The 18,003-nt window shown below is 35.2% G+C and overlaps 1 protein-coding gene across 2 annotated transcripts in view; it reads left to right on the top strand.

Annotated features, from left to right (window-relative positions):
* Positions 1-18,003, top strand: part of SGCZ (sarcoglycan zeta) — a 222,106-nt gene that overhangs the window by 92,487 nt on the left and 111,616 nt on the right. For both annotated transcript variants that reach the window (XM_040582384.1, XM_040582383.1), the window contains exon 2: positions 5,293-5,394. In XM_040582384.1, coding sequence (XP_040438318.1) covers positions 5,293-5,394 — 102 coding nt within the window. The remainder of the gene's footprint in view (positions 1-5,292; positions 5,395-18,003) is intronic.

Genomic DNA, 18,003 nt, shown 5'->3' with positions numbered 1-18,003 from the left:
TGCTTTAATAATTTATTTGGCATAAATAGAACCTACTATATAAGTAGTACACCCTTGTGGAATTTTCAGCACATTGTTAAGAAATAACTTAATCTTTTAAAAGATCAACCTCTGTGTTTAAAGGCAGTGTGAATTAACTTCAGACTTTTTTAATATACCATTTAGAAGACCATTTAAGAATATTAATTTCTATCCATTTATATACAGGTCAAAGCTTTAAAAAGTTCTGAAAGTCAGTATTAGCTGTTTGACTCCCATAACATATTTTTTAGTATGGTCTGATTCAAAGTTATACTCTCTTTATAAGCGATTTACAATAACTATAGTTTGGGACTTCATTGACTTTAATGTAATGTTCAAATTCAATATAAGCATTCCTAGATTGCTGCAGTTATAAGACAAGCAACAGCATAAAATAAATGTTTAGGTTTTGTATTTGAAGGTTTTAATAGCTGCTTGTTTGAATTTTTGGTGTTCGTAACTGAAAAGAAATATAATCTAAGAATGCCATAAAATATTGACGGTGATGATTTTGTTATTTTTTTAAAATAATAACAGAAAAGTAGATGTATTTACGGGTGTAAAGATGAGGGGATTGTATTTTCATGTGTTGCAGGTAGGGAAAAGCACAAAATAAATGAGGCAGAGTCACTGTTTTATCTTCTTACATGGTAAAAAAAGAAAGTTATACAGGGAATAACAATCTGAGAATAATCACATAATACTAAATAATCATAAAGAGGAAATAAGTCAATGCAAAGGCAATTACCACCTCATACAAACAGACTGATGTCCAATCAGTCTCCAAGCATTGGCCACCTTGAAAGAAAATCCCTGTTCTCCTCTTCACTTCTTCCTCTACCACCACTTTTTATTGCTGAGCATAATGTTACAGACATGGAACATCCTTTTGGCCAGTTTGGGTCAGTTGTCTTGGCTGTGTCCCCTCCCAACTCCTTCCCTGTCCCCACTATACTTATTGGGCGGCAGAGAGGGGAAAAGAGAAAGATTTGATGCTGTGCAAGCATGGTTCAGCAGCAGCCAAAGCATCAGTGTGTGATGAGCACTGTTTTAATCAAAAATCCAAAACACTGCACCTTATAGGCTGCTATGAAGAAAGCTGACTCCATCTCACCCATCCCCCGTATGTGAACTTGGCATCTACTTATTGTAAGAAAGTACTGGAATAGTTCGTTCAAGTGTATTTTTGCACTTTAATAAAATTGAATCACACCAAAACGATAATCTGAGTATTCATTGCCTGGAAAGCCTAAATAATTTAAGCAGTTTATTTGGAAGATTAGCATAAGGAATATCTAAAATTAATTATACTAATAATATTACATAAAAATCTTATCTACAGGAAAATGCAAATACATTTTAGAACAGATTTTTTTCTGTGGATCTGTTTTAAAATCTTTTTATAATAGTTTTCATCTTCCTGGCAGAGCCTCAACATTAAGATGATCTTCATGGTCATAAGTGCATTAAATGAGCCAGGAAGACTGGACCTTCCTCTCATTAATCTTTTCAATCCTAATAACTTTTTAACCAAGTTATGTTACTTCTGAAAATCCTTGATTTTTCTCTATAACAGCATAGCTGTTACTCAATGAAACAAGAAACTTCTTGTTCCAAACCTGCTTTAAACAGGGTGGGGAGTTATTGATAAAGAAAACATTCTGGGCAGTGATTCTTTGAATGGGAAGAGCCTCATTAGGCATGTTGTACTACATGTCTGACTATTTTCTTTATTTTACTGTATAGTCTTATTTCATACCAGTCATTATACATTTCAGGAAGTTAGTCTTCGGAAGATTATTGCATTTATCAAGCAATTAAGGTCACAGTCACCCTATTTCACTTTTATATGCTATAACACCGTTTGTGGCTTATGGTCCAGAGTGCAGTGTCTGTCTTCTCATGTTGAATAATGTAATTTTACTGAAACTAGAGTGTTTCTATCTGTCCAGAGTCTGTCTGCATTGAAACTATTGGACTCTGGTAGGTGTATGGCTCACTGGTGAAGAACTAAAGAATGAGGATTTAGAGACATCACTCAGAAAAGGGAAAGCCCTCTTGGACGCTGTAGGCTCTATCACTAGACACAAGACTCGAGACTCTGGCAGTTTAAATTTGCTATACAAATTACCTTTACACTGCTGAAAATAAACAAATAAAATACGATAAGCATCAAAAATTAGTGAACAAATTAATTTCTGTGTTCCATTTCCCGTAGAGTAACATAATAACAGTATAACTTCCTATAGAGCCACTGAAAGTATTTTGAAAATTAATTAACAGTTGTGAAGAACTGTGTAACTTCAGTAATAAGCACTTGTAAGGACAGAAGCCAAGAGAGAAATTGGCGGTACTGTCTTCAAAGCAGGGTTTTAACAGAGTACAGTAAAAGTGGAGCAAAGAAAATAATGAGACAAAGCAAATTAGTGAGTAGCTGCCTATTAAGACTAGTGCTGACCTTGTGTGGCATTAGCTATGATTCAGGAGAATAAATATTACATATAATTATAAACTTTATTGCATACATACATGCAAGACGGAGCAGATGGAATTTTTCGAGGCAACCTTAATTTCAGCATTTCCAGTTTTCTAAAAGTTTGACTTTGTATATTTTCACTTCTTTTTTAGTTGTATTATAAATATTATTTTGTGCCTATCAGTTACAAACATTCCACAGAAGCAGATAAAACCACATATTGAATTTAACTTTTCAGTTAGAAAATGTGTTTATATCCAATTCAATAAATCAGTACCTAATTCTTTTTGAATATTTATTTATTCACTGCCAAAAACATAGCATGATTGTTGTCTTTTCTCAGTTTATTCTTTCATGTTATGATTTTATATGTTATTACTATAGCATATATAGAAAAATAGGATTGTTGATAATGAAAATTAATGGGTATTAATGTAGACTGCAAATTCAAGAGAAAAGTCGAACTTCTTTATCTTGCTTCCTTTTCAAAATAAGCACCAGTCTCATATTACACTCTTAGAAAGCCTACAAATGCCTGAGTTTTGTGTATGAAATAATTTGTACAGATGTCTCATCTCTTGATTTAAGAAACATATTTTAAAATAAAACCACTTCTTTAACAAGCATTAATTGATAATTCAGCTGTCATATTGTACTGGTTTTGGCTTGGGTAGAGTAGCTAGTACGCCCTTACGTTTTGCATTTCTGCTGAAAACAGTGTTGATAATATGTTTTTATTATTGATGAACAGTGCTTACACAGGGTCTACAGCCAGGACAGCTGAACACAGCTGACCGAAAGAATATTCCATAGCATATGGCATCCCGCTCAGGTGGGGGAAGAAGGAAGGGGAGAGGGGGGTTGTTCAGGGTGATGATGTTTGTCTTCCCAAAGAAACTGTTACCTGTGATGGAGCCCTGCTTTCCTGGGGATGGCTGAGCACCTGCCTGCCAAGGGGAAATAGTGAATGAATTCCTTGTTTTGCTTTCCTTGTGTACACCTCTTTTGCTTTACCTAACAAACTGTCTGTATCTCAACCCATGACTTTTCTCACTGTTACTCTTCTGATTTTCTCCCCCATCCCGCCATGAGGGAATGAGTGAGCACCTGTGTGGTGCTTAGTTGACGGCCAGGGTTAAACCATGACGCTGTTTGAATATAAATAGCACTTCTCACAAAAAAAAGCAGTTCTTGGCCTTATGTAATCAGTTACCAGTTTTGCTAAACACTGTATGGACTAGTACAGTCTGTAAATTTCTTTTGGTGCCATATTACTTTAACAAATATATTCTATATTATAGGTAGCCTTAGCAGTAGCTTTTGTTATTCTGTATGTTCCCTGCTTTGGAAAGGAGTTACATTTATTTTCTGACTCTGATAGTTTCGGCTTCTGTAGTCACAGGCACATGGGTTTCTAGTCGTATAACTGACATGTGAAGGCATGATTCCAAACAGTATGTTCTTTGCCAATCTGTCATAGTGTGGAGAGCTATCTATCACTATATCCTTGTTCTGTTTGGAAAATAACACCAGCCGAATTACATTGTATAAAATGTAATTCTTATTGTTGTCTTAAAAGAGTTAACATTTTCACAGCCTTTCTTCAGATGTGGATATAGCGGTGTCAATCAAATATCTGACATATTGACATCATTGTTTGTTTTAGAAAGGGAATAGCTATAGTGGCTACACTATTTTTAGATAAGCATAATGTTTAATCCAGTGTTCTCTTCCAGCTTCAGCTACAGCAGCTGGGGACACTGTTATCCAGCTGTTTACAGCTACCCAGCAAGTGGAGGTTACTTGTTTCATAATTCAGCAAACAGAGAAGAAATTCAAGTTCTTACTGTTCTGCTACACTACAATCAGTAATGGCATCAAAATCAGCAATTACGTTAAATTTCCTAATTTTGTACTTAAGTGGTTCAATTTGAATTCCACTGGCTGTGCAGTGAATTATCTTCTGTTAGGAATATAGTAACAAGCATTCAAGTCTTGAATTTCGATCGCTGCGCAAAATGATCCTGTCTCATAACGATCAAGCAGGTTTCATTGTTTTTTTCTGTAAGAATACAGCTGAAACCTTATGGTCACTTTTCTATGCTTATATTTTATTGAACATTGAATCATTTGGTTTGCTGTTTCATCCAGATTTTTACAATGACCTCTTTCCTCTTTCTATTTAGAAAAATTAAAACAAGCAATCAAAAATAACCTTCAATATTTTTGAAGTTCTTTTCACCAGCAACCTGCTCTTAGTAGTAATGAGGAACTACTAATAAAAAAACCCCTTTTTTCTTTCTTCCTATGGGATATTTTCCTATGTATTTTAATTGCTGGGAAAAGCAAAACCAGTCAATTCAAGACATATCAATGGCATTTTTTTTTTTTTTAATATTTCACTACAGAAACAGGATAGTTTGTTTTATCAAATGCTACATATATTTTTAAAGGGAATTAACTAATTGTTTTACTTAGCAGTTGTAATTCAAGATCTAGCTTCACCTCTACAGTAAAGGAATACTTAGGATCTACATTTGTATCCTTGTATTAGGTGCAGCCAAGGAATAATGCACGCAGTTCACCATCAGGCTGCACAGTTTATTACCTCAGTCTTAGGTGAAGTTTTGCCTATAAATCCCTCCATCTAGCTTCTGTCCAAGACCACCAGGAGAGCTGGTGACAGTGGGACAGCACTCATTATTTTAGGTTTTAGGCCAGTTACTGTGTTCTTTGTAGATTGTTCTGGATAAGGTTATTTCCTAAAGTGAATATATATATATTATTGATTGTAGGATGGAATGGGAAATTTGAGAGTCACTAAAAAAGGAATACGACTTGAAGGAATATCTGAATTTCTACTTCCACTATACGTGAAAGAAATCCATTCCCGAAAGGTAGGTGTTTTTCATCTTTTTCCTAATTTACAACTAATAGAAATTTATCTCTTCCATCTCAAACTACAAAGTTTAATTCTTACACCTCCTAAATTAGCAATCAGTAGAGGTTTGCTTTGAGAATACCTTAACAGTGAAAGCTTCCTTCATGTCAAAATATTTTTTCTTTTTTTTTCTGAAACCTTGCTTGCTTCTTAAAAGAAATGTCTTATCCTAAAAAAAGGAGATTCAAAGCATGTATATTTTTTACTTCAAATGACCTCAGCTCTGGGAATGGAACATTTGACTCTTCATTTGATGTGAACTCCAGAAAAACAAGATTGGTGATATCTGCAAAAATGCAGTGAAATAAAGAATGGGTTTGCAAATGCTTAAGTTCTTTCTGGTAGTAGCTAGTGTGATTTCTTTTTTTGTTGTTGTTGTTTTTTCCCTCCCCTCATTAGGTACAGAAACTCTTCTAAACTGCATAATGCTCTAGGATTTATTTTTTTTCAAAGCAAACCATTTTTAATGTTGCTTAAATGCAATTGTTTTATCATACAGCAGCAAGCTGTTATAGAAGAAAAAAGAAAACCAAGATATTATGTATTCAGAAAATCAGTGTAGCTTATTTTAACTCATTTGTTTAGATTCAGTCATGCTGTTCATACTAACATCATCAATTAATTATAAAAAACTTTTGAAATACTGGAAATCTCTTAAGTTCTTTTTACTATGTAAGTGATGACCTATGATCTGAGAGGAATGTTACAATGGGTTTCATTAATCATCTGCAAGGAACTTTAATATACATGCTGCAAAAGTCGAAAAAGGAATGAAAATTATGTTTACCCTAAATGCCTTTGTGGAAAATTCCATCTATTAAAAACTGTCTATCTATGTATATGAAAAAAGTCTCAAGTACATTCATAAATGAGATCTTTCTACAATATTTAGGTATATTCACCAGCAATGTTGAATTTTGATCACGTTATTGAACAGATATTTTTGACTTTTCAACTCACCATACATTAAATTTGTAACAAGATATTGTTCCTAATGTTTATTTTATAATAGTAGCTAAAAATATTAATAACTAGCTAAGATAAATCTATAATAAAATATTATGTAATTAATTATTTATAAATAAATGCAAATATTATAGCTTAGATATTGATCAGAATTTTGAGGGGGAGGAACAACAAAACAGTCAACACATAAGTACATAAATGACCATTTAAACACCAAACACTGCTACCAAGAGTAAATCAATAACGCTAGATTCTGCCTTCTAAAATTAAAAAGACATCTATAAAAGGGACCTTCAGCTGTGGATTTATTTTCTCCTATACTACCTTGCTATGGAAAAGTGTGAGCACCTCAAAAGTAGTTTCTGTAATTGTATAGTATTTTCTTTATCATTTTGAAACTCTAGAATTCATTGAATTAACTAGAATACTTTGTCTTTTGTCTATCTTTAAGTATTTTAAGCGTTTTCTTATGCAGAAGAATGAAGCTGGGTTAATTAGCATTGATAACATACAACTGTGGGTTGGCTTCAGGGGCGGTGGGTTGGCTGATGTAGATAAGGTGCAGGTGTGGCTGGTTCTGTTCAGTGGTTGAAAGCCAAGGAAGGGAGAGCAGCTGAGGAAGAAGCGGAGAGAGGGAGAAGCAAGAGAAGAGAGTGGCCCCTGGATGAGGCAAGATGAGGAGAAGGCAGCAGAGGGACTGTATGAAAAGTATGCTGGTATGAGATAGTAAAAGACCTTGTTGCAGCCTAATAGCCTGGATGGTGCTGTGACATTCTTAGACCTTAATATTTAGTACAACAATTCAATTTAAAATTGTGCCTAAAGCATGAACTTCTTTAGTATGAATATTCCAATAGCAGACTTTATGAAACTGGTATAAAATTTCTAGGCTGTATAGAATCCCTTTTCTTAAAGGTAGTAGAAAATCAGTCATAGTGCATTTTTCCCAGTTTGTTTCTGTGGTTAGATGGTGTCTATTATTGTTCCATGTTCTGCTATTGTATGTGAGAGCTGTCATTTGGGATATTTACTTGCACAGGGCTTCATATTGCAGAACATTTGTTCTCTTAAAGTAAACATGGAAACTTTTGTTTCAAGTAAGGATAATGAGAGACTCAAGTAGGGTTCTAATTTACTCAGAGCTGCTAACAAATCTCAGAAATAAATTGCACGCACATGTAACTACTGTAAAGGAATGGGATGCACAAGTCTACCAGTAGCATGACACAAAGTCACACTAGTTCTATGAGGCTCATGAAAAACAGGTAGACCTGTCAGTAAGTGTCCTCAAACCAGCAGAGGAAAACAGATAGAGTTGATCATTAACTGGACGAGGTATTTCAACCAAAATATTTTTGGTGTTGCAGGACTACTTATATCTATTAACATGAAAACACTTGTTACCTAGGTAAAAGTGGTGTGTATATAGACTCATCTTGCAGTGCATTTCAACTAGTTTCGTATTCCAGTCTGCCAACTTTCTCAATAGTTTTGCTAAAGTTTCAGTAACTTGTGTGGATGCAAATGTGAATTTCATGAGGGAATGATGAAAAAAAAGCTCTGGAGTATTAAGCTCTATGGTAAGGTGTTGTGATGTCTCTGCATGGTGTTTCCCCAGACGTGTGGCATCTGCATGTGACATTAGCTGTTTTGTCACTTACAGAATTGACTCTGGTGCCATAGAAGTCTAAAAGAGAGCCAGAATTTCTGTGCTCTCATTACAGTCAGTAGAGACCTAGTCAATACAAACAGTGGATTCTGAAGAGCTATCCTGCTTACCAGGCATTACTTTGGGTGACATAGAGGGGAATGTTTTTCCCTGCCTTTTCCACAGAAACAGTAATGATTTGTTTAATGTATACCAGAGTTAAAATGTACAATGGAATCAAAAACTCATTTGAAGCTGATGTCTTTGCAGTCTTTTACATGCATATGTTGCTTATTTATTTTCTAAATGAGGAGTTTGCTCTTTAAGCAAATTTACCCATTCCCTTCTAAAAGAGTACAGACATTAAAATGGCATCGTTCGATTACTTCTTGAGATGACTTGTAACATATTCAGTAATAAACTTGTGGAATGGACGTATTTGCCCTGCACTGGTGATGTGGTTTGTAGGATGGCCTCTGGGTGAACCTCTGTGTACAGCGTTCAGCCCTGCAGGTCAGGGTGCACCGTTTTGCTGTTACTTAGCACGGAGTTAGGTGGAAGACCAGTATCAGCAGAAGGGTACAGCAACAAGTGTGCTATACTATGGCTGAGTCATGAGTGGAGTTCTGGTACATATGCCGGGCCATCTTTTGGTTAGCTAGATCTGGAGCTGATAAGGCATGTTCATTAATAGGGCAGGGTTCAGATCTGATTCTGATAAGTGAACAACTGCTGGTAAGAGTCCCAGGCAGACTGCTGAGTACCTAGGCTGAACTGAGCTCCCCGCCGCTGCGGTTTAAATGTGACGGGTGACCAGGTTCATTAGGGTAAGGTTCACGTATGCTTACAGATGCTGAAATTACCGCTTTTGCCTGCAGCATATCTGGATCCTCAAGTAAGATCATTTATGCAGGGTTAAGTGCAGACCTTAAACTGCATTTATCAGAAAAGATGTAGATGTATTGAACTTTGTATATAAGTTCAAAATTTGTCTTTCTTCTTGTGATTGCTTCATTAAAACCCTGACTATTAAAAGTAAATGCTAAAATATTTTTTGAGTTAAGTGAGCTGGAGAACAAATGTGCATGAATTCTTAAAACCAAAACAAAACATCTAGTGATATTTTCTCCTGCCAGTGTTTAATTTTCTATCAGAAAGTAATAATGAAAAATCCGAGTCTTGGGTAAACTGAATATTCATTCCTGTTTTGTTTGTAGAAGTTGTGTAAATAAGAAGGCTGCTCAGGGGGTGCTGTTTCCCTAACCTTGCTTCTCTTGCTTTGACCTTTCTACTCTATTCAGTTAGTGGTGTTCACAGAACCACAGGTTCCAACCCAAAATCTCATGTTCTCACACCAAAGCCAAAATACAACACTGCACTAGCTACTAAGAAGAAAATTAACTCTATCACAGCCAACACAGGACATACACACACAAAAAAAATTTGTAGTTTCATCGAATGGTTTAATTGCATGTCAGAACTTGAACTGATTGTGGTAGGTTGACTATGGCTGGATGCCAGGTGCCAACCAAAGCTACTCTATCACTCCCCTCCTCAGCTGGAAAGGGAAGAGAAAATATAATTAAAAGCTCATGGGTTGAGATAAGGGCAGGGAGAGATCAAACACCAATTACCATTATGAGCAAAACAAACTCAACTTGGGGAAATTAGTTTATTACCAATCAAATCAGAGTAAGATAATGATAAATGAAATCAAATCTTAAAAATACCTTTCCCCCACCCCTCCCTTCTTCCCAGGTTTAGCTTTACTCCCAGTTTTTTCTGCCTCCTTCCCCTGAGCACTGCAGGGACACAGGGAATGGGGGCTGCAGTCAGTCAATCACACGCTGTCTCTGCTGCTCCTGCCTCCTCAGGGGGAGGGTCCCCACACTCTGCCCCTGCTCCAGCCTGGGGTCCCTCCCACAAGCTGCAGTTCTTCACAAACTGCTCGCAGTAATTTTTTCCCCCTTTTTATAATGCATTGCCACAAAGGCACTACCACCGCCACTGATGGGCTCAGCCTTGGCCAGCAGCAGATCTGTCTTGAAGCCAACTGTCATAGGGCATAGGGGAAGCTTCTGATAGAGCCACATCTGTAGCACCCCTGCTGCATAAACCTTGCCATGCAAACCCAATACACTGATACATTGAAACCTGAGCTGGTAAGGGTTCATTTGTTCCTGAAGTGACATCTTTATATCCCTGAAACAAGGGTACGTATACTCCATGAATTTAATTTTACTGAGAATTTCACTTTTACTATAGTTGGTCTAGCTATATATTTTTGATCAAATTACTGGTCTGAAACCAGAAAATTTAATCTAGAAAATGTTTATTTTTTCCATGTTTATATCACTTGCATTGATATAATGCAAAGAAACAATGCAAACTACATTCTTTGTAGTGTTCTATTACTGAAATGTATGAAATCAAATAGCACATAATGCAATAACTGAATTATTACAATATTTTGGTTCTTCTAAACTAAATGTCTTTATCATCCTACTACTGCATCCATACTACTGCATTTGTGAATGGAAACAACAAAGGTACAGTTTTATTAGTTTGTTATATGACAATAAAAGCAGTTTATTATGGTGTTTTCTTGAGAATGTATTCTTGGCTTTATTGACCTTTTTCATTCTCAGATACAGTTCTTAAGGGCTGAAGAAAATCAAGTTTTCTCTTTGTCAAATTACTTCCATTGCAGATAAAATAAGTAACTCATTGCCCTTTTTTAAAGGGGGGACTGCTTTGGTTTTTCTGTACAATTTACAGTTAAAAGTGTATTCTCTGAAGTTAGAGAGCATGTGTTTTCCAGAGGTATCCTTAGAGAACAGAATTTAATGATTTAGTTAAAAGTCATTAGAAAAAGTTCTACAAAACAAGAAACACTGAATACATATAAACTTCTAACTGAACACAGAAAGCTCTGAAAACTCTCTGTAAACTTGTACTTTTAAATATATCATTGTATGAGAACTAAGTAATTGTAGGTAGGTTTGAAAGCAGAACTTCTTTCAGGTATTCCTTCTCTTCAGATATCCACTCTGGAGACTGAATATCCTTATAAATATTTAGAGAGTTGGGTTTTTTTGGTTGTTTTTTTTTACTTTGTTTTATTTCTAAACCTGAATCAATCTTGATAAAAGCACTTCTACAACAGATTTCTTTAATTTCTTTCTTCACTGTCTCTCTAATTCTATGTTGATGATTATACAAACTTAACCTTCGTAAATTCCAGCCATCATGGTGTACAAATTTAGGTTTGTCTTTGGGCCTTAGATGCCTTTGTGAAAACCGCAAACTCCTTTTCTAAGAGAATGCCTTTGTTGAGCTTCTCTCTGATATGGGTTATAAAGAATCAGCATAGATCACATCAAAAGCCTTTCTGAAATTAAGAAAGGACATCCACCCATTTTGGCCATTAAGCTAGTCTTCTCATTATACAGGACCACCAAATCAGATGCTGCTTGCCATTACTAAACCAATGCTCATTTTTTTCCCAGTTGCCTTCTGTTTCTTCATCTCCTTTGCAGTGATTTTCAGGGAGATTTCCTCCACTGTCTTCATAGGAACTGAAGTGAGACTGACGGGGCTGTAGTTTCCAAAGTTCTTGCAACATGTTGATAATCCTTTGTTAGGTCTTGCAAGTATGTTGATTTTGTGGTTGAGGAGGAGGAAAATGTTCCCCCATCCAGCCCTGAAATATCTTCTAAAAATACAAGGCCAAACTATTTGCTATATCCACTCTCTTTTCTGCTCTGTATGATACCCCATTACTGTGCAGTAAAATTAGTGCGAGTCCTGCAGTCCTACCACTACAGAGGTATATAGGTATCAGAGAAACTCCAGTTAGGAGATGTCATTACTCACCATTTTAGTACTATCAAAAGAATCACAAAGGCACATAAGAATCTGCCACCTTTATAGCTCAGTGTGAAGTGCAATGCTAATTTCTGCAACTGCATGTCACAATCCTCTCAGATAAAATCTGAAATGCTCCTCAGTTAAATTTTCTGATACCTACACTTCAGCCTTGCCCTTGGGATCACTCACCTGTCACTAAGAATGAAGTCCTCATTATGGCATAAAGGACTGCTTAAGTCATTTTGGTTCTCAACATGATGTAGCTCCAATGTACTGAAAGCCCTGTGTTACTTCATTGGCTATGAAGAAGATATAAGGTTTTTTTAATCACAAGCTTTGCCAAGGGACAAGTCACTCTTATATTTGTTGGTGGTCTCTGTAGGGACTGCTATTCTGAAATTGAGTTGGCTGTGCTCGCTTTTCACTGACAGCTGATAAGAAATTTCATGATTCATGATTTTGTCCTTGATTTGCTATACTTCACTGAAACCTATCTGGGGGTCATCCAATTGAACAACTTTATCCTTTGAACACATCATTTTTTCATGTCAACCTGTACTCCTATTGTTACTATGACTTGTTGTTCAGTCAAGGAGGATCTCTGCTTTTTATACTAAAAATTCTGTGATATTACCCAAGCCTTTTACTTTGGTTGATTACAGCTCATGAATAATGTGTGGCCTATATCCACCCAATTTTACGCCAGCCTGAGTAACTGAATTTGATTTGGGAACACTTCTGCAGAAGGATGTGGGAAAGTTAATAAAGTAGCAACTGTGTTTCTAGGTTTTGTTGTTGGTTTTGGTATCAATTGCATTTTCAGTTTTCCAAGTACTTCCTTTGTGTAATACATACATATTCCACTGGGGTAAATTTCTGTGAAACAATGTGATATTTCACTTTGACGTTCATGTCTTCTGTCTGTGTCTGATCCTAACAGTCATTCAAACTGATATTGGTTTAACTGTTTTAACTGTATGGGCACCTTAAGCTAAGGAATGACCTTTTTTTTTCCCCTGAACAACTTTAAAATAATGTAGTTGCAATTTACAGAAGCTAAGCAATTACTTATAGAAATCCTGCATTTTTAAAATGAAGAAAATTTTGTATTAACATTTCTATAGCAAATCTGATCCAAAGCAGGAATGTAAAAGCAGACGACTTTCGAGAGAAGGAGAAAGGAGAAAAATTTATGTCTTTATGTCCTCATTCAGGAATTTACCCATCTTTCTTCATGGAGAATAACATTTACCTGTTGCATCCCATTTTATAAACTTAAACTAGACCTTAATTTTTGCTCCTCCCTAGAAACCATAGAACTATGGATGCACACATAAAACTTAGAGGGAGGGGGAAAAATGGCAGTTGTTGGAGGAGGGGAATATCCATGTAAGCCATTAAGCACAAACAAAGTACATAAAATAATTTTATCTCCCTCAAATGCTACTAGTCTGAGAACCCTGGCTTGAGGGCTGCTGAGGTAATTTGAAATATATTTCTCATGAGCTGGGCTGTTCAGTGCCCTCACTTGTAGGCCTTTTGTAGGCAAACACAAATTTTCCCCAAAAACACTGTAAAAAGTGTGTTAAATTAGGAGGAGATCTACTTCATATCCAAAAGCACAGTGTACTAATAGCGAAGAATATTCATGCAATAAAATTATACATCTAATGCTGTTGAGAGTTGTCAGCATGGATTTCTTAAGGAGAGACAGCTTGACAGTTTTCTACAACAGTGTGTCTAGCCCAGTGGATGAGGACAACTAATATTGTTAATCTTGCCTTTAGCAAGGCTTTTGACCCAGTCTCCCATAACATACTCTACGCAAACTGATCATGTACACTCTAAAAGGACAGTGAGGTGGGCTGAAAACTGGCTAAACTGGTGGGCTCAGAGGCTTGTGACCAGTGGCATGAAGCTCAGCTGGAGGCCAGTCACTAGTGCTATGGGTCAGTACTGAGGCCAATATTTAATTTCTTCGTTAATGACCTGGACCTGCACAGTGCACTCTCAGCAAGTTTGTGTATGATAAAAACCTAGGAGGAGCAGTGTATGAACAAGTAATTTTTGGAAGCAAAAGAGAACAGGAAAAATAATGAAGGGATTGTGGTTGTAACTGTTCAGAGGTTTAATTATTTCCAGCTCATTTATAATAACACTCTTTTTCTTTTCCTGTTTCATATCAGACACCTCTCAAAAGTATTGGGGGTAATAATCAAATCAGAACTTCAAATATAATGCTTCAAAAATGGATATAAAAAGATTCTCAAGGTATTAATTTTGAAACAGAAGTTGTTGTCCCAGAGTTTGAATGTGTAATTTGCAGAAGTGCAAGTCGACTTACAAAATTAGCTTTATCCATTAAATATAGAAAAAAATTATCTTGGAATGAAACAGAATTATTACAGTCCTTTCACTTTGTCAACTTTGCTTTCAGTGTATTTAGTGTTTTGTATGATGTTTCTCACTTATAAAAAACATTTATGATAAAATTATTTAAAGCAGATAAACCATTCATAATATGTAAAAATAAATACAAAAAAAATTCAAACCCAAAATCTGCTTGTTACTCTAGAGGGTATGTGAGTGGTCAAAATTAAGTTCTGAAGCAATTTTTCTTTTAATAACATCTGCAGTAAAGTTATAGAAGCTTACTTCCAGAGCTTGATGAGACAGTTTGGAAAAAATAGTTCTTCTACCTATTTATGTAATTTACCAGAACTGTATTTTTTTAGACTGTGAGTTAGTATTTTCTACCTATTATTGTTGTCAGCATTTCTATATTCTATCAGGAGGAAAAAAAAATCTAAGCAAGACAAGAAAATTGCTTTCTAACTCTTGGAAAATACCATATTTTTGGGGACAAATCACACTATTTGGTGTCTTACAGGATAATAGAGAAAATTAATGTATGTTCCAGATTTTAAGATGAAAAAAAATAAGAGTTAGTCTTTACTGCCTGGAGTGAAATTCACAAGATAAGATATAGTGCAATCATCACATCTGTTTTGACAGTCCCTGATTAGGACACCATTGCTCTCTTAAAGGCACAAATTTCTTGTTCCTTTGCAGCTTCTGATAGCTGACTACTATGAGCAAATAGCAGAAGAATTGCATTTATAAGACTGTCCATCTCCTGTTTGAAATGAGCTCTGTATTTTCTTGCAGTTCAGTAAGAACCAAGCTGGATTTTAGTGCTTCATAATCAACAACATTCACTTGTTTTACATTTTTTTTGCATATGAACAATCAAATTTAACTTGCGTATTTATGCACAACACTTAAAAATTATTGGTCAGTCTTAAGAATTGGAGCTTTTTATTCCAGACAGCAGGCATGTTTTTTTAATTTATACTATACAGCCTTAGTTGTCATAAGAAATATATTATGCTATAAACCTCTAGTTTCAGAAACAACTTGTCACCAGTAATGAATTTTTCTGCTTTGAAAATGCTTTTACAGAACATTTTTTGTTTATTTTTGACTGTTCCCTGAAGGAGTTTCTCATCCATCTAGTACTCTGACTTAAACTTCAATCTCCTTTATATAGTTCTGAAATCCCTCCCTCAATGACTTTAAAATTTCAATTTTTCTGCTGCCAGATCAATTTCTCAGGAAATCTGCTGAACTTCCATCAGTTATAGGAAGCAATGTGGCTGCAACATTGTAATGAGGAATTACCAAGTTAAAGTAAGGTACAGAAGGTACATAGATAAAAGAAATGTTAGAAGCATTTTAATAAAGTATTACAAATTACTAAAGTATTTGTAAGCCAACAAGTTCATTTTAGAATAAAAACTGTTCTTTTCCTTTTTCCTTTTTTAGGCAGTGCAAGAAGTATATCAGTTATATTTTTTACTTATGGATCTTCAATATGTGGTTAATTCAATCCCTCCTTAAAAAAGGCAGATGGAGTAATCATTCTCCTTTTGAGGTGCAAAATAAATAAGCACCACATTTCATCATTTTATGGATTATGATCTTGAATCTTTGTTAACATTGTTACTCCAAAGCAGTTTCAAATTTATTATTTCAAGAAATAAAATGGAAGCATTGATTATTCCATAGCAAGGACCATGTTTTGTCACTGGCCTGCATCCAAGAGTGTTAAGTAGTACTAATATTAGTTGAAAGCCTTGCTGACGTGAAGAGCTTCCTCATGAATGAATTGCAAAAAGGCAAACAATTTCTATTATTTTCATTACCAAGTGTATGATGAGTGAACTAATTTTATCAAAAAATATTAAAATTTCAAATAAAATATTACCTGAAAATTGCATCTTCTCTTCTTTAACAAGTAACATGAAATACTGTGCATTCTACAGATAAAATAAAAAACAGATTGTATTTTGACCAAATTAATGTATTCTATGCTTTCTTCCAGTTTCTAACTTTGGATCTAATTATGCTGTCCTTTCTCAAGTATCATTTCCTGTAGGTTTTGTAGATAAACATTAACTTTTGCATATTCCAATTCTTCCATGGAACATATATATGAAATGTGAAACATTCTTTTCCCATTAAGAATCTTCTCCTTTTATGTGAAGCTAAGGAAATAAGAAACTAAAAGAAGAAAGTAAAAGTTTGCTTTTCAGACCTCTGGGTTTTGATATCAGCATACTCCACTGACAAGAGACACCCAGAGTCTCTTGTCTTCTTGAAAAAATAGGTCCTAATTTTTTTTAAGTGGTTGGTCTGTCTATGTTGTTGGTTTTGTCTCTCTTCTTTGTTATAGCTATGCAATGCCACCTACTTAACATCTTGGCTAAACAGCATTCTGTGCAATCCTCTTTGTATTAACCTTGGGCCTTCAGCATGCTTCTGTTCTAGAAATGCGAACATAGTGTCTGTTACATTTTAAAACTCTGCTATTACAGCAATATGCACTCTAGCCTGTAGACACTTGAACTGTTTCCATATACATTTAGATTTTAAAAGCTCAGTGTTGATCAGACTCTTCTGATTTGTTTTGGTTTTTTTAAAAAAGCTTAGAATTAAACTTCAATAAAATTGTCAAGGTGGTAACTAAGTCTGTAAGTTTTCCAAGGATAAATCTCCAAAATATAAAAAGACTTCAAATTAAAAAAGAAAACTTTAAAACTGTAAACTAGTGTATTTCTGTGTGATGTATAAACTAAGGGCAAGTTGGTTTGGGTTTGGTTTTTTTTAGAAATTCATTTGGAAATAATGACTGGCAAAAACTTCAGACTAGAAATGGTGGATTTGATGGGTGGGATTGGGATAAAGAAACTTTGCAAGGAAAGCAGAAGTCTTATAATGGAAGCAGCTGAACAAATTAGCATCCTGTACTGGAATTGGTAATTATGGTTTCAGCATTATGATTGTACAACAGCTGGGGATTTACAGTAAAGTTGGTCTTGGGCTTCAGACAGAGGCTCATTTATATCTTTAGCTGAATTCAAACCAGTTGTTCTGCAAAGAAGGTAACTGTAGTTCACAAAGTTTCTTACTTTAGGGTGGCAATCTGTCATGCACAATTCTGCAACAGCTATTACAGTATATACTCTTGCTGAAGTCTCTGCACGTTTCAGTGGTAATTGCAGTAGCCAGGTGTAGGTTGATGGTGAATTTTCTTTTTGTCTGGAGCCCAAGTATTTTTTTAAAACTACAAAGTTGTACATAATTGTCATTAGTATAAGTGAAATCTCTGTTGATACTAAACTTGGCAGTCCAAAGTAATTGTCACTGAAAGATACCACAATAATTTTCAGTAGAAAGGACAATTGAATTTTACACTAGGAGTATAGAATGGCTTAATATATGAATACAAGGTTTGGTCAAAGTTTATTTTTGTCTCTGAGTTTCTCCTTTGGTATCCACCAGATCAGAATCTTCCTATAAATCCGTGGTCTTTCATTCTGAGTAAACTAACTAACTACAAAATCCCAGAAGGAAAGTGCTTCATACTTGCATTGTTATTTTAATAAAATGTAGGCATTTTGGAATGTCAATTCTTCTGACAAGCTGAGCCAGAACACTGGCACAGAAAATGCAGGAAGGGGATCAACTTTTTGCAGGAACAACATTCTACAAGCAGAAAATTAGATTTTAGTAAAAATA

Source organism: Falco naumanni, chromosome 1 (assembly GCF_017639655.2).
Source record: "Falco naumanni isolate bFalNau1 chromosome 1, bFalNau1.pat, whole genome shotgun sequence".
Lineage (NCBI taxonomy): Eukaryota > Metazoa > Chordata > Aves > Falconiformes > Falconidae > Falco > Falco naumanni.
Note: the sequence above shows the minus strand (reverse complement) of the source record. Positions and strands in the feature narration are given on the sequence as shown.